Source organism: Lissotriton vulgaris, chromosome 4_1 (genome assembly GCF_964263255.1).
Source record: "Lissotriton vulgaris chromosome 4_1, aLisVul1.2, whole genome shotgun sequence".
Classification (NCBI taxonomy): domain Eukaryota; kingdom Metazoa; phylum Chordata; class Amphibia; order Caudata; family Salamandridae; genus Lissotriton; species Lissotriton vulgaris.
The window spans coordinates 2018851111-2018864852 of record NC_141691.1 but is presented as its reverse complement, the minus strand read 5'-3'; the positions used below and the strand labels follow the sequence as shown (position 1 = coordinate 2018864852).

Sequence of the window (13742 nt, the reverse complement as noted above, 5' to 3'; positions counted from 1 at the left end):
GGTAATCCTCCAAAAACCTGGGACTTTGGAATTTTTTTGAACATAAAGTGCCCTGAGAACCGACAGAAGAACTGGATCTATATAACAGCTGATCCGCCTAAGGTGCATTGCTTATAGGCCTGACTTCACGGTTGCCCCCAATACTTACTTGTCTGCAGCAGAAAATCCTGTTCAGCTGGACCTCTCAGTGAATCTATCCAGCCTTGCTGTGTTGTGTGGCGTTTTCGGTTCCGATTGACTTTTCCCGATTCATGCCCTTATAAAGGTACAATTCACGTTTCCCTTATATAGGCATAGATATATTTAGGAATTGCCCATGCAACCCAAATACAGGCATGGCTACTTCCATCCGTTATGGTATTGTTGCTAGCCAAAAGGCAAATCACAACCCACTGGAAGGCTACAGGAGGGCCCAGCTTCGCCAAATGGAAGGCTGCACTGCTTACATGGGCGGGGAGCGAGAGCATAGTTCGCCTGCAACAGGCCCAGAGATCCCACAATGATAAGGCGCTGGAAGCAGCGGGGGCATGGGAAGACCTGGTCATAGATTTGAAGGCTGCATATACGGACTCCGGCTTGGAGTCAAGCGAACATGCAGGAGATGGAGCCTCGTAAATGACTGAGGTCGCTAGACAGATATAGGTGCGTATGAGTGTATTCCCCCCCTACAACAGTTATGGTTTTGAACACCGACATACATAAGGAGCCCCGTTTAACTAGTACTGATCCAGTATACTATTGCAATATGTTAAGCCATAGGAAATGACACGCCGGTGGAGGTGGGTGGGTTGAGGGTGGTTTGTGGGAGGGTGGGATAGTTTGATATATTACTGTATGGCTCTGCAGCACATACATACTTACAATGCAGTAGTGTACTCCAGTGATAACATGAGAATATTGGAACTACTTAGTTGTTACTTAAAGGTTGGACAATACTCATTCTGACCTAATATGCCGATTATGTTATCACATGTATTATGCCTAAGAAAGATCGAAGAGCACGTATTAATATATTTGATCATTATGTAAGTCGATTGTGGTGAAAAAATAATAAACAGATTTACAACAAAAAAATTGCTACTTCCATCCGTTCACCAAATGTCACAACGATTTCTTGGAAAATCAGCTAAGCCGTTCGGGACTTCCCCGTGCTTGAATATTGATTTCTCCAAGAACTCCGTTAGTTTTACAAGGAACATCTATTCCTTAGGGGTTCATTCATGACATTCATATGCCCGACTTTACGTCAAACATGGCATTCCTAAACACCTTCAAGGTATAAATAAACCTCCACTTGCTATGGCAAAGCACAGTGGTTCGGAACAGATCGACGACCTACTTGCCCGACGCAGCTCGCTACAGCAAGTGCTGACGCACTGATCGGTAAGCTTCCTCCCCTGCTGAGAAATCCAGCTCCAATGTTTCTGACTCCCCTTGCGGGGGTGTTGGGAAATCGAGTCCCAAGACAGAGATACCAGACCTCCTTCATTCTAAGGTATGGAGCTGATTAGAACCTAGAGAAACCTTTGGTAGATTCTTGGCAAAAACTAAACATATGCTAAAGACCATACTTACTTCTTCACTCGCACTACACCTAGGTTAGGTACATTGTGGTAGGCGTATTTTAGAAACACCAGTTGAGTATTTTAGTCTATGTTATTTATATATTTATTTTTATACAGCTTAGAAACCATACAATGCTATTATAGTATTATTTCTTAATACTATTCTCGCTGTCCGCATTATACTTTGCATTCTGTCTAACGATTGTAGCAGTTCACCTTACTTGCATGAGAACGAAGACTGTTCAATAAACCTTTTTTGAAAACGCCCTTCTCACTGTTTCTCTGCAACTCTGTAGAAACAAAGCATGCACGATTGACTGGGTGAAATGCTTATCTATTGTTTCTACGACTCTGAAGATATTTTCCAGTCCTAGGGAAACAAAGATGTCATGTTTATGCGGTTGTCCGAAACTAATCCCTTCTTGTGAATTCGAGAAAGTTTCTAGTGACCTTTGAGCTAGCTGGCACTCACAATTACATTTAGTATATTCGATAGAGACCTACTGACCTAAGTCCTACGTCAAATCTATAGGATATATTATTCCAATGCGCAGAGCCTATTGGGAATATAGGAACTACACTACAGCGGAGTCCTTGTCAGCAACAGCCTGCAGCTTTGTGCCGCTGAAGATTTTCATATTCCAAAAGTTAACTAAGTTTGAACGTAAAAATCTTTACTGTGACCTCGTTCAGTGACTCCCCAATGACGATGCCTCCTCTTCGGACAGTGCCTGCTGCCTTGTCCCGCTGAACTATACTTTCTTAGGAACTTTTCTTCAGTATCTTTTCTTTCTAAGTAAGAAGGTGAGCCGAGATCAGACTGGGCCCAATCTGCTCCTTGTATCCGATCCACGCTCCTTTGGTCTCATGCATCTATCTTGCATCGGTCTCGCACAACATGATACCTGTGGTAGGCACTTTGATCTTTTATGCACTATTTGTCACTAAAAACCTTTACAATTCATAATTCTGTTTCTATTGATTGGATTTAAATAATGTTGGTGACATTTTATTTATTAAAATTTACTCTATTTTATAAATTGGTTTGGGATCATTCTTGTGTTCTGTTTTCTCTTTATTACTCAATATCTGTGTTGCATACATATTTAATTCATTGCTTTGAAGTTAAGCCTTACTGCTTTAGTGCCAAGCTACCAGAGGCTTGAGCCCTAGTTCATTTAGTGACTTTTGTGGTACACCCTGACCAGAATTGTGGTTGTTGCCTGAGTGGGGCTTCCACCCCCGCCTAACCACCCCAAACAATAACCTAATTTGTTACACCACCTTACAGTACTGCTACCTTAGGAAAGAGAAGGTTTGCAGAACTCGCTAAGAGCAGGTTTTTGGTTCCACCTACTAGTCAGAGTTCAAGCACAGCTAGATGTTTTTTTTATTTTTTAACTCTTTTTATTGAAAAGCTCAATAGACAGTATAATAACATTTACCATTGCATGCACATCGGTTAAACATTTACATTGATTAGAATCGCAAATGACAGGGTGAAGCAGGAATCATCATAGAAACAAGGAGGAATCCACAGAAAACCCACCGCAATCCTTAGTCGATCAGATCATCTCCGGCTTCTACAAAGCCCTCCAATAACCCCCTTTATGCCCGCCACGGTGCCCACACTTTCTCCTATTTCTTTATGCACCCTCTACTTTTATAGACTGTTTCCTCTGTTCTTTGGCACCAATCTATGTCTTTTTCGCAGTCAGTTTCTGAAGGGGGAATGCCGCCCCCCCCCCCCCCCCCCCCCCCCCCCATCCTTTAGCAATATTGGGTTTTGCGACCCCAGCTGCCAGGGTAAGCCAAATGGTGACATATTTGGGCCAAACTGTCTCACCCTTGATGATAAGTAAGCACTATTTTGCATCAAGCGGCACATCACTCCCCACCACTCTATCCATAATTGCTGTGACTCAACGCTGACATTGCACGACTTTAGGACAATCCCATAGAATGTGGAGAAAAGTACCCTCACTCTGGCAGCCTCGCATACACTGTGCTGATGGAGCTCTGCCAATCTTTATACAGGAGTGTCGAAGCATAGTAGGAGCGATGCAGAATCCGTAGCTGGATTAATCGGAAACCCATTTGTATTGCTTACTCCGTTGGGCCCTAAGCATGGCTAGATGTTTGAGAGGAAGAAATTCAATTGGTCTGCATCAAAGATTATAGCTTTCATAATGACTTGGAGATACTCAGGGCTGGAATCTTCGTTCCCAGCGGTTGTCTCTTCAGCACAGTCCGGCCATTATGAGTTTTTATCTCAAGAAGAGGACAACTGCTTGGAAACTGAATTATCAGCGAATTTACTGGTCAGTTTACCATATTTCTTTGGAAAAAATGCAAAAATGTCGGCAGGAGTATGGAAGCTTTAGGGACTGCAGTGAGAGACAGAGTTGCAGGGGACACTTATGCCTATCAAGTGGGAGCACTATCTACTCCCCCATCATTGCTGCAGGGGGTTCCGGCAGCCCCTGCAGTGCAGCGTATTTGACAGGTCTGGTGTTTCCTGGGCCCACAATAATTGGGCAGTTTTCCTCTGTAGTCTTTTCCTGGGATCATAGGCGCTGTAAAATAGGCTTGTAGTTGACTATCACCATGAGGTCAGCTGCAGGTTTCTTTACAGGCAGCGGGGAGTATTAGATGGTAGCCAGTATTTTGGTGATGGAAGAGCAACGCAGTCACAGATTTTTTATGATGATCTGTGAGAAATATCTGAAGAATTCCCTAATCATAAATCTGATAGAGACATCTAGCCGTAGATTGCTTAACTTTGAATTATCCCCAGGTGCCAGACTGGATCCGGAACAATTTCTACAGCAGTACTTCAGCGCATCGGTAGAGGGCGTTATGCGACTCCATAACAATGTCGTCCTTTGGATGTAACATCGACAGAGTCCATTTAAGCCCTCCCCTGACGCGCTGATGTCAGTTTCTTCCTTTCCGTGCTTCCATGTGGATCTGGAGAGCAGTACCTCTGTTCATTCTTATCCTATCTCGAAGTTTGTACACAACACAGTGTGCCTTTTTTCTTGATGCCCTCAGCGTCCTGTGGACAATAATGTCGGCCCGGACCCTCATTCTATTTGCATATAGATTCTAGGCACTGTGACTCTGAAGGGTGCGGCTCCTGTCTTCAGTAGTCTGCATTGCAGGAACACCGCAGGACACCTTTTGCGGCACTCGTCGGACACGGTCTTCTTCTCCCTCCGAGGACCGCTCAAGGGCCCGCTCCCAAAGTTCTTCCTGTGCACGTCCTTCGGCTTTGTCTTTGCTGCCAGCTGGTACGTCCCTGACTTTGCCGCATATGCGCTGTGTCTCTGACACTCCTCCAATTCCTCCGGTTTCGGACTTGGAGCGAGAGTCTGCCATGTACCTTCCAGTATTACCTGGTGCCTACGCGACTCTGGATCAGATGTGGGAGTATTATCTCTCCCTTCATGTTATTTTTGGATCTCTGCCTCCCTCTGGTGCTCTTCTATGCCCCAAGGAGACTTGAGGAGCCTTGACTGATTCCATGCCGCGGGATTTCCCTCAGTATCAGTAAGGACCTCTGGATCGGTGGTTGATTGAATCTGTATCGGCTCGGGTGCAGAGCCCTTCGGGGTTTCTACTTCTGATGCCAGTGTTGGATCCCCCGAAACTGACGTCGACGGTGCCAATCGCCACTACAGTGTCTCTCCTCCCCTATTCCAAGGTGTTGTCACATCGACGCTGGACGACGTCGAGGGTGGCGTTGGCAGAACAGTTCTTTTTGGGCTACCTTCCTCCTTCTTTGGAGGAACCCCCTGCTATTTTCCCCTTGGTAGACCAGTATTTTGGTGAAGTCGGTGATGACTTGAGTGACAGTGCTCAGCCTCCTCTGGATTTTCATTGGGTGTCTGACCTTCATGAGGCTAGTGGCCTTGACTCTTCCCCTACCTATGGCTCGTTTTCTCCTCCTAGTCTTGCTACTGAGGCTAGCTCTGCTTTTGCTGACTTTCTGAGGAGTGTTCCAACAAACAACTGATGGACGGAATGCTGGCAATGCAAACATTCTCCCCCAGTCAAAAGATCTGGGTTAAATCCATTGTTCTTTTTTCCCACTACGCCACCCCAGTTTGGACCCATCCATATGCAAATCAGTCTTGACCCTGTGCACCATGGGAACAGTCCAGGCCGAACTGCCCGGCTTGGTCCTCCCTGGACTGGAAACAAGCATCCTGGGACCAGTTTCAGGGTATGTCACCCTTCTTCAGTCAGCTAGCTTGAATCCAGTCACAAAAACAACAGTTGATGTACAGAATGCAGAACAATGTCATACATTCACCCCAGTACAGAGATCTGGGCCTAAATACATCGTTTTTTTGCTCACCCTGCCATTCCAGTTTGAACCCAGCCATATGCAAATCAGTCTTGACCCTGTGCCCCATGGGAACAGTCCAGACCGAATTGCCAGGCCCGGTCCTCCCTGGACCGGAAACAAGCATCCTGGGACCGGTTTCAGGGTATGTCACCCTTCTTCAGTCAGCTAGCTTGAATCCAGTGGCACAGTGAACAAGGGACCCACGTATAGGCATACCCATCCCACTTAGGGCGAAAATTTTACAGCAAATAAATGATGGACGGAATACTGACAATGCAAACATTCTCCGCCAGTCAAAAGATCTGGGTTAAATCCATCGTTCTTTTGCCCACTACGCCACCCAAGTTTGGACCCAGCCATATGCAAATCAGTCTTGACCCTGTGCCCCATGGGAACAGTCCAGACCGAACTGCCAGGCCAGGTCCTATCTGGACCGTAAACAAGCATAGTATTCTAATCCTGGTTTTGTTACTGGACCAAATCCTGTTAGTTTGGGAAAATCATTTAATCTGTTTACACTTCACATGATAAATATGCCTAACTATGTGATTAAAAAAATGTATGTAATCAAAAAATCACCTGTTTATTGTCTTATCTAGTACTGTTCCCATCACATTTTAGCTGTACCTTTCCCCCAACAAGTCCTGCTTTCTGAAATACTGTTTCATCCGAGTGCTTTAAGTGTTGGGCTTCCTCTTGAACTTAGATCTGTGCCATATCTTATTTGAAAGTGTTTTATGGTGTTGCATGGTATGCTATGGGATTGCGTAATACACATTTTGTGTTACATGGCAAATATTTCATGTTGCAAGCCCACTCACAATGATGATTGTTGCTTCAAAGCTCTGTACATCTTCGCATGTTCCCATCTTGTCTGTGTTTTCTCTCTGTGTCTCCTACTTCAGGTATCCAGTTATCCTCAACCGTTTTGAGTTGAAACCAGGGACAGGGGGCGCAGGGCGGTTCCATGGAGGGGACGGTGTGATCCGGGAGCTGACGTTCAGAGAAGAAGTGGTTCTGTCAGTTTTGACCGAGCGTCGTGCATTTCGACCTTATGGTATCAATGGTGAGTCCTTCTTCCCTCCTTTCCTCTTTTGTCGTCTCTGGTGCTCCAATTCTTCAATGATTCTCTTTGCTAGATCTTAATTAGCTATCTAATTTCATTCTGTCTTTCTGATGTTTCTTCTTTTGCTTCCTTTTGGTGCCAGCATCATAAGCACAAAGAGAAGTGACCTGCAGCTTTTCACTACCTGCTTTGGACCTTTCTAACCTGCTTCCAATTGACCTTAGCAATTTGCTGCTGCTTTTTCCTTCAGCGGCCCTTGATGGTGACTACTGATATTAGCTGAGCCATCCTATCAGAACGATGACCCTGTCAAAGTGATGACAGCGCGGTCATAACGTTGGTGATCTTATAGATTGTTCTTAAAAAGTTTTACAAATACATATTTCAAATTGCATTGTTGTTTTTTTTATGAGCAAATAACTAGGTAGCTTCGGTGTTTTTTTTCATATTGCAGTAGCCACATTATCTCTGGTCATTACGCTGCCTGCACTATTCAATGTATTCACTAATTCTTACTAGTCGTGGTTATCTTCGGGTATTATTGACCTGCTTAGAAATTGAGGGCCCGATTCACAAGTGGTAAACTTACACCTGAAGTCTAACTTTACACCTATAGTCTAAGGGCCCAATTCACAAAAAGTTAAACTTACACTTTTGTGTATGTTTACTACTTTTCGGTATTCACAAAGGTAAATCTAGACTAAAAGTCTACCTATACTACGGTCTTGCCTTCCGCTGCTGGCTATTTTCTTTCCTTTCATACAGCTTGTATTGATGTCCTCTTCCATCAGTAGGTGCGCACCAAATTAGAGGCATCCCCATAATACTGTGTTTACACAGGTCACATGACATGGCTACTGTAAAGCATGCATGTCCAACTGTAGACCATAAGGGCTGAATCCTTCCTAAATTTGTATTATTTTCATTTACAATATATTAGTTTTGGATTAAAGATATACATCCAAAACCTATTAAAAAAGAGGATAATGTTTAGAATTATGATATTTGCTTATTAATGCCGAGACACTATATGTAGCAACAGATATCATTTTAATCCAAAGTTTGTGCATTCACATCTATGGCATTATCAAAATCAATAGGGATTTCCATTTAATTTGTATCTCAATATCTTGCCATTTGCTAGAGTCAGACCTCTTTCACAGAAAGACGTCCGTCAAGTGTTAAGTCTGAATCATGTTTTGGGTTTATCAAATTCTGTACCCAAATTAATTAACATTGGGACATTTATTAACAACACCTAAGTTTATTAAGACTCATATTATAGCTTTGATGGTTTAGTCCCAAATCCACTGTGAGTTGGTAAATATTCTTCCTTCGCCAACAATCCATGCATAGCTAGAAATTGAGACTTGTCCGATTGATAACATAAGGCACCAGTGTTCTTCAAGAATTTCTATCCATGCTTCTTCGAGTTCCCAATCAGAAGAAACCCCAAACTAAATTGTAAGAAGCTGGACAGTCTGTCCATAAACCTAATAATGTTACCGTACTGTGGGATTTCATCACACCAGGAATATGTTATTACATTTCTGTATGATGGTCTTCTCTCAACAGCCATGATGATGGAAGACTTCTGCCACCCTCTTACTTTACGTCTTGCTAAATTCAGCTAACGTGAAAGTTGCACAGGAGATTGTTGGGTCAACGAGCAAGTCTTGATGCTGTAGTATCTTCAACCGTTACCTTACCTCCCCATCAGCGTATATCACCTGTCTGTTTGATTACTTTGGCAACTCATCAGAGGCTCGCCCAGCAGCGTAATCCCATCAGGGTGCAAATGGGGGTATAAACTACCGACAAAAGTGCTGCTGGACTTTAACTCAATGACAGCTTCATAAATACTGGCATAAAGAGAAGATGTTCTAGCTAATAGCTTGTGTTCTTACAGAATCCTCAGAATGGTTTAAATGGGGCAATTGTTGCCCCATCAACTTTCATGTGTGATGTCATTCAAGCAACCCCTTCTTTAGTGATATATCCGTGCAGGCCGGCAGTGGTGGCAAATACTGATCATCTTCATCCACTACTAATGGGATCATTGTTGGCTTCTTAGAGGCCTCCCACATAGCACTATTTATCCACTAATATATATTGTCTATATATGTGTGTGTTCAATTATGTATGTTGTGTTACCACAAACATAGCTGGGAATCAAGCAAGAAGTCATAGGTACGATTCAGAATAGTTTAACACAAAAGCAGGTAAGCGGTAGGTTTCTTTTGTGGCCTTTTAGTGTTCTTCGAAGAAATATGTCTTGAATTCCTTTCTGAATTGCAGGAGTGGTGAAGCATTTTTGATGGTGATGGGCATGGTGCATGATAGAGCAGGATTGCCTTCTGGTCTTCTGCTTACATTTCTGTGTATCTATTCTAGTAATGTCCTGTCTGCTGTCGTGGGTTGAGGTGGTTGGTTTCTTGGCCAGATACGAAGGGGATTGTTGCTAATGAGGTTGCAGATGCAGCTGCCCTTCAGAATGAAGGAAAGTCGGTGTTGTTTCTTCATCAGGGGGCGATGTGGTCGAACTTCTTTTGTGAGACAGGACACACAGGGCAGGGGGTCTTTGAAAGGTGCTAATCGTATGTTGAGAGGGCATCGAGCAAAATCCCATAAGCCACTGGGCCTGACGACTAGCTTTTGTAAATTTAATTAACTTGCATTTTTGATTTATCATTAAACTGTTAGTATCATAAAACAAAACAAGGCTTTTATGACTCAGATTGCCAACATTATACAAAGCAGGAACATATTACCGGCTCAACCATGGAGGGCATAGGTATTCGGACAGCAACACCTCCTCTAAATTAGATATGTATAGATTAAATAGTTTAGAACACACCCTTTGCTTACATCCCCTAGCCAGCTGACGCGTTCTGATTGTGGACTGACTCAGTCAACATAAACACCTGCCCAGTTACAGGTATAGAGTCTCTCTAGTAGTTTCAGCAATGCCAGTGGGATGCCTTAGTTGTTTTTTCTCCATGGCTTTTTCTGTTTATTGTGTGTGAGCAGTTGCCAGTTCTATAAAGGCACAATATAATGTTGGTCCTTTCAGCACTATTCTGTCATTGCTCGTAGAAGAATGTTTCCTGAACCCCTACTGTGTGCTGGGTTTTCAAGATGGGACTTTGGTTTTGATAATGGTTCTGTTCCAAAACTCAGCAACAAACCTCAGCTGTGCAAGCGCTGTAGAGACGTTGGCTAAAACTGGGGTCCCACACCCCAGGTAGGTGGAAGTAGCCACATGTGACCATCCATCTGGCCCCACGGCAGTAAAGCCACAGAGTGTTTTAAACTAAACATGGTTTTATCACCAGCTTCCCCAGCATATGAAGTAAGGGTCGCATCACAGAGCATTGTTGACTGGCGCTACTTCATGTTCTTGGTGCTAAGTTAAGACATCTTTTACCTCCGTATTAAAAAAGCAGGTTTCTGCAGGTGGTAATTTGTGACAAGAAACTGTGTGTATATTTGTTGTGAGGCATTTTGTTGTGGTAGTGGTTTGTTCTGTTGTTTTATGTGCTTTTGCACATCAATATAGCATTGTGATTGTGTTGTATTGTACTACTGTAGTTGTGTTGCGTTATGTTTGACTGTTGTTTTGATTTGTTCTGTTGTGTTTTAAGAGTTGCTGTGTTGCTTTGTGTATGTTATTGTGTTATGTTCGGTTGTTTACTTTAAATGTGAACAATTATTAAAATCTATAGACCCTGTGCATGGACCTTGCAGTATTTTGCCCATATTTGCTGTTTCACCATCAATCCATTCTGGGCTACTGGCGTTCTTTCTCTGTACAGAGTTTGAAAAGAACCACTAAGAGGACGATCCACAAAGGGCCTCCGCATTCATGGCGTGAGGCACGCAGTCGTGGCAGGGAAGCACACACTCGTAGCGGGGCCTCCACACTGCAGGACTCATTGCAGACGTCCGCAACGACTGCGGGCCCCCAACCAAGTATTATCGCAGTACCTTTATGATGAGTGGACTCTCCTGTTTTTCAACGAGGGCCTTTGCCAGTTTCTCTCCCAGTAGTCAATCTCCTGCTTTGTAGTTTTCTTCATTTGTTGATTCTGTGAAAGTAGTTCTTTTACTCTCACCTTGCTCTTGTTTTTTGTGTTAATGGGGTTGGCATTTTCAGCCTGTGGCTCTCATTCCAGTCTCTGCTCCCTACTGTTTGAGAATGCCTTATAATCCATGCATTTCCTTTTAGGTGGAGATCCTGGTGCACCAGGTGTCAATCTTCTTGTTCGAAGAGACGGGCGGACCATCAACTTGGGGGGCAAAACATCTGTACAGATGCAACCTGGGGTAAGAAGCAACCAGTAATAGTTAAAGTACCAAACGCTAGTGTTAATACATGATCGTACACTGCATCGCCAGCACTACCCGCACATCGAGATGACAACTACTTCGCTAGGCACTACGTCACCAAAGATAAGTATCATTTAAAAAACAATGTACCTTAATTTAACGGAAATAAGTTAAATGAAGGTATCTTATTTTATAAATTCTAATTCAAACAAACAATGCCACCACCACGCGTTATGCGAATAGATAAGGAGGCACCAAAGAAGACACCATATCGAGTCCTCTTTCCATGGGAGTACAAATAGTCTTGCACTGAGCTGTATCCAGGGACCTGACTCTAACAATAGTGCACCTCAGAGGGACAGTGAATCAACAGTCAGTCTTCCTCAGATGCTAAAAATGCTGACATTTTGCGTCCAGGCTGCCAGAACCGGGGAATGCGCTTTTGATTGGTTGGATGAGACCATTTCTTTTCACCTTCTGTTAATCCCCCCTAATATTAAAACTGCAGAGATGCCCATCACAAATGATTTTAATAATGCCACATTAGTCGAGGCAGTGGTGGTATCTGTACCTCCTACAAATGCCCATGGAACCGCACAGGAAACGTTTGTGCATTAACATCATTGAACTTGGTTGCATGGCTCCTGAAGTCAGACAATACAGTCATTTGAATCTACCTCCTGAAAGAGGCTACACGCCCTCCCTCAAGTCTATGCTTTTCCATGAAATCATGAAATGGAAAAGGTTCTTTATGTTGATGCCAGGATAAAAGGCACAATCAGATGTCAGGAGGGTGCCCAATTCCCTAATTTACGTAATTTAGTCCAATCAATTATTCTCACATTTATGGCTTCAATTAAGATTCCTACACTGGAGAACGAGGACAAGTAAGTGACCTTTACTTGTCATGATTCCATCTAAACCCAGTTAGAGCACTTACTAGGGACAATATCCGAGTGATGAACGTTTGTTTGGAGGAGCAAACACAGGTACCAATTCATCCATAAAAGTCACAAATCCTTTAGTGATGCTATTGGGGGCAAACAGGTGGACAAGGGTGGACAAAGGTTCCATCCTCAACCTGACGGCTCACAAATGTGGCTTGACAGGTTTCACAACACTATTCATGCATCCCAGACTGTATTGAATACTCACAGGGCTTGAGTAGAGTTTGCTGTAAAATTCTGATTATGATCGAGATAGATTTCGATGTTGTCAGCTTAACCCCTTCCAGGCTCATGACGAGCTGGGCTCGTCATGGTGTAGCCTCCTCAAACACTGATGACGAGCCCAGCTCGTCATGAACAATGGGTTTTTGAAAATTATAGCACAGGAGCAAAATATCGCTAGCAGCGATGGTGTTAAGGCCACATCACAGGTGACATGGAAAAGGGAAAAGAGGAAGTAAAGTGAAAAATGAATCCGCTCAGTTTGTAGATATTCCACTCTCTCTGACTCGACCCTGGTACTTCAGAAATGTACAGTGATTACATGTTCACACCCATGCAATTCTTTTCCCTCTGTTGCACAGTCCATCGCCTAAAAACGTTGCTTTTAGTGTTAATACTTATTTTAGTTACTATAAAATATTCCCCACTTAAAATATGATATCACTGAGTTTTTGCCATAAGTACATCTTTGAAGCCAGTAGGACGTAATCTCAGGGCGATCTCTGTACTGTGGCTGGGATGAAATCCAGTTTGTGTTTGGTGAAAAAAGGAGTTGGCTGAGGGTCCTCGCGAGGTTGTGTGCCACAGAAATCACTTGTCATCAATGATCTGGCCATTGACCATAGCTGCCTTATTGAGGAACACGACCTTGAGTTACCTGTGTACTTATGCATTGAGTCATTTTAATGGATACTTCTAACTGCAGATTCCTCACTTTGTGAATATTCCCCTCTGCAGACTGAATCCAGAAACTTATCATCAGTACCTTTGGGCGCCGGTAGGTGGCGTCATGCGGTTCCATGCCAATGTCATTCCACTATCGATGGGACATGCAAAACTGAATATTAGCACCACCCTTATATTCTGACATCATTTCCTTTCTTTCCATGCCTTCTGACGCTGATCCAGAGTTTCTCCCTGGTCTTTCACCTGATTTTTCATCAAAATGAATCCAGTGTGCAAGGGAAATGTCACCCCCTAAAACAACAAGGTTGAAAGTGATGCACCCACACAAAGTCTGTTCGTTGTGCCTGGGGTCCAACCAGGACTCCAAGGCCTGTTGTTGCTGCTCATATATGAACACGAAGGCTATACCGGTACATTGAGCCAAACTCTGTCTCCAAGCTCGAGAAGCTTTGCGCTGTGCCCAATTGTAGTCAAAAGGAAGGTCAGTTTCCTGCTTTGGAAGTCATTTCCGTGGCACGTCCTTTTGCTAGTCGAAGTCTTCGGTTAAGTCAAAGAAAAAACATAAGACATCC

At 43.6% G+C, this 13742-nt stretch overlaps 1 protein-coding gene across 2 annotated transcripts in view; it reads left to right on the top strand.

The window, feature by feature from the left end:
* Positions 1-13742, top strand: part of OPLAH (5-oxoprolinase, ATP-hydrolysing) — a 294072-nt gene that overhangs the window by 276221 nt on the left and 4109 nt on the right. For both annotated transcript variants that reach the window (XM_086966421.1, XM_086966420.1), the window contains exons 25-26: positions 6825-6985; positions 11214-11311. In XM_086966421.1, coding sequence (XP_086822547.1) covers positions 6825-6985; positions 11214-11311 — 259 coding nt within the window. The remainder of the gene's footprint in view (positions 1-6824; positions 6986-11213; positions 11312-13742) is intronic.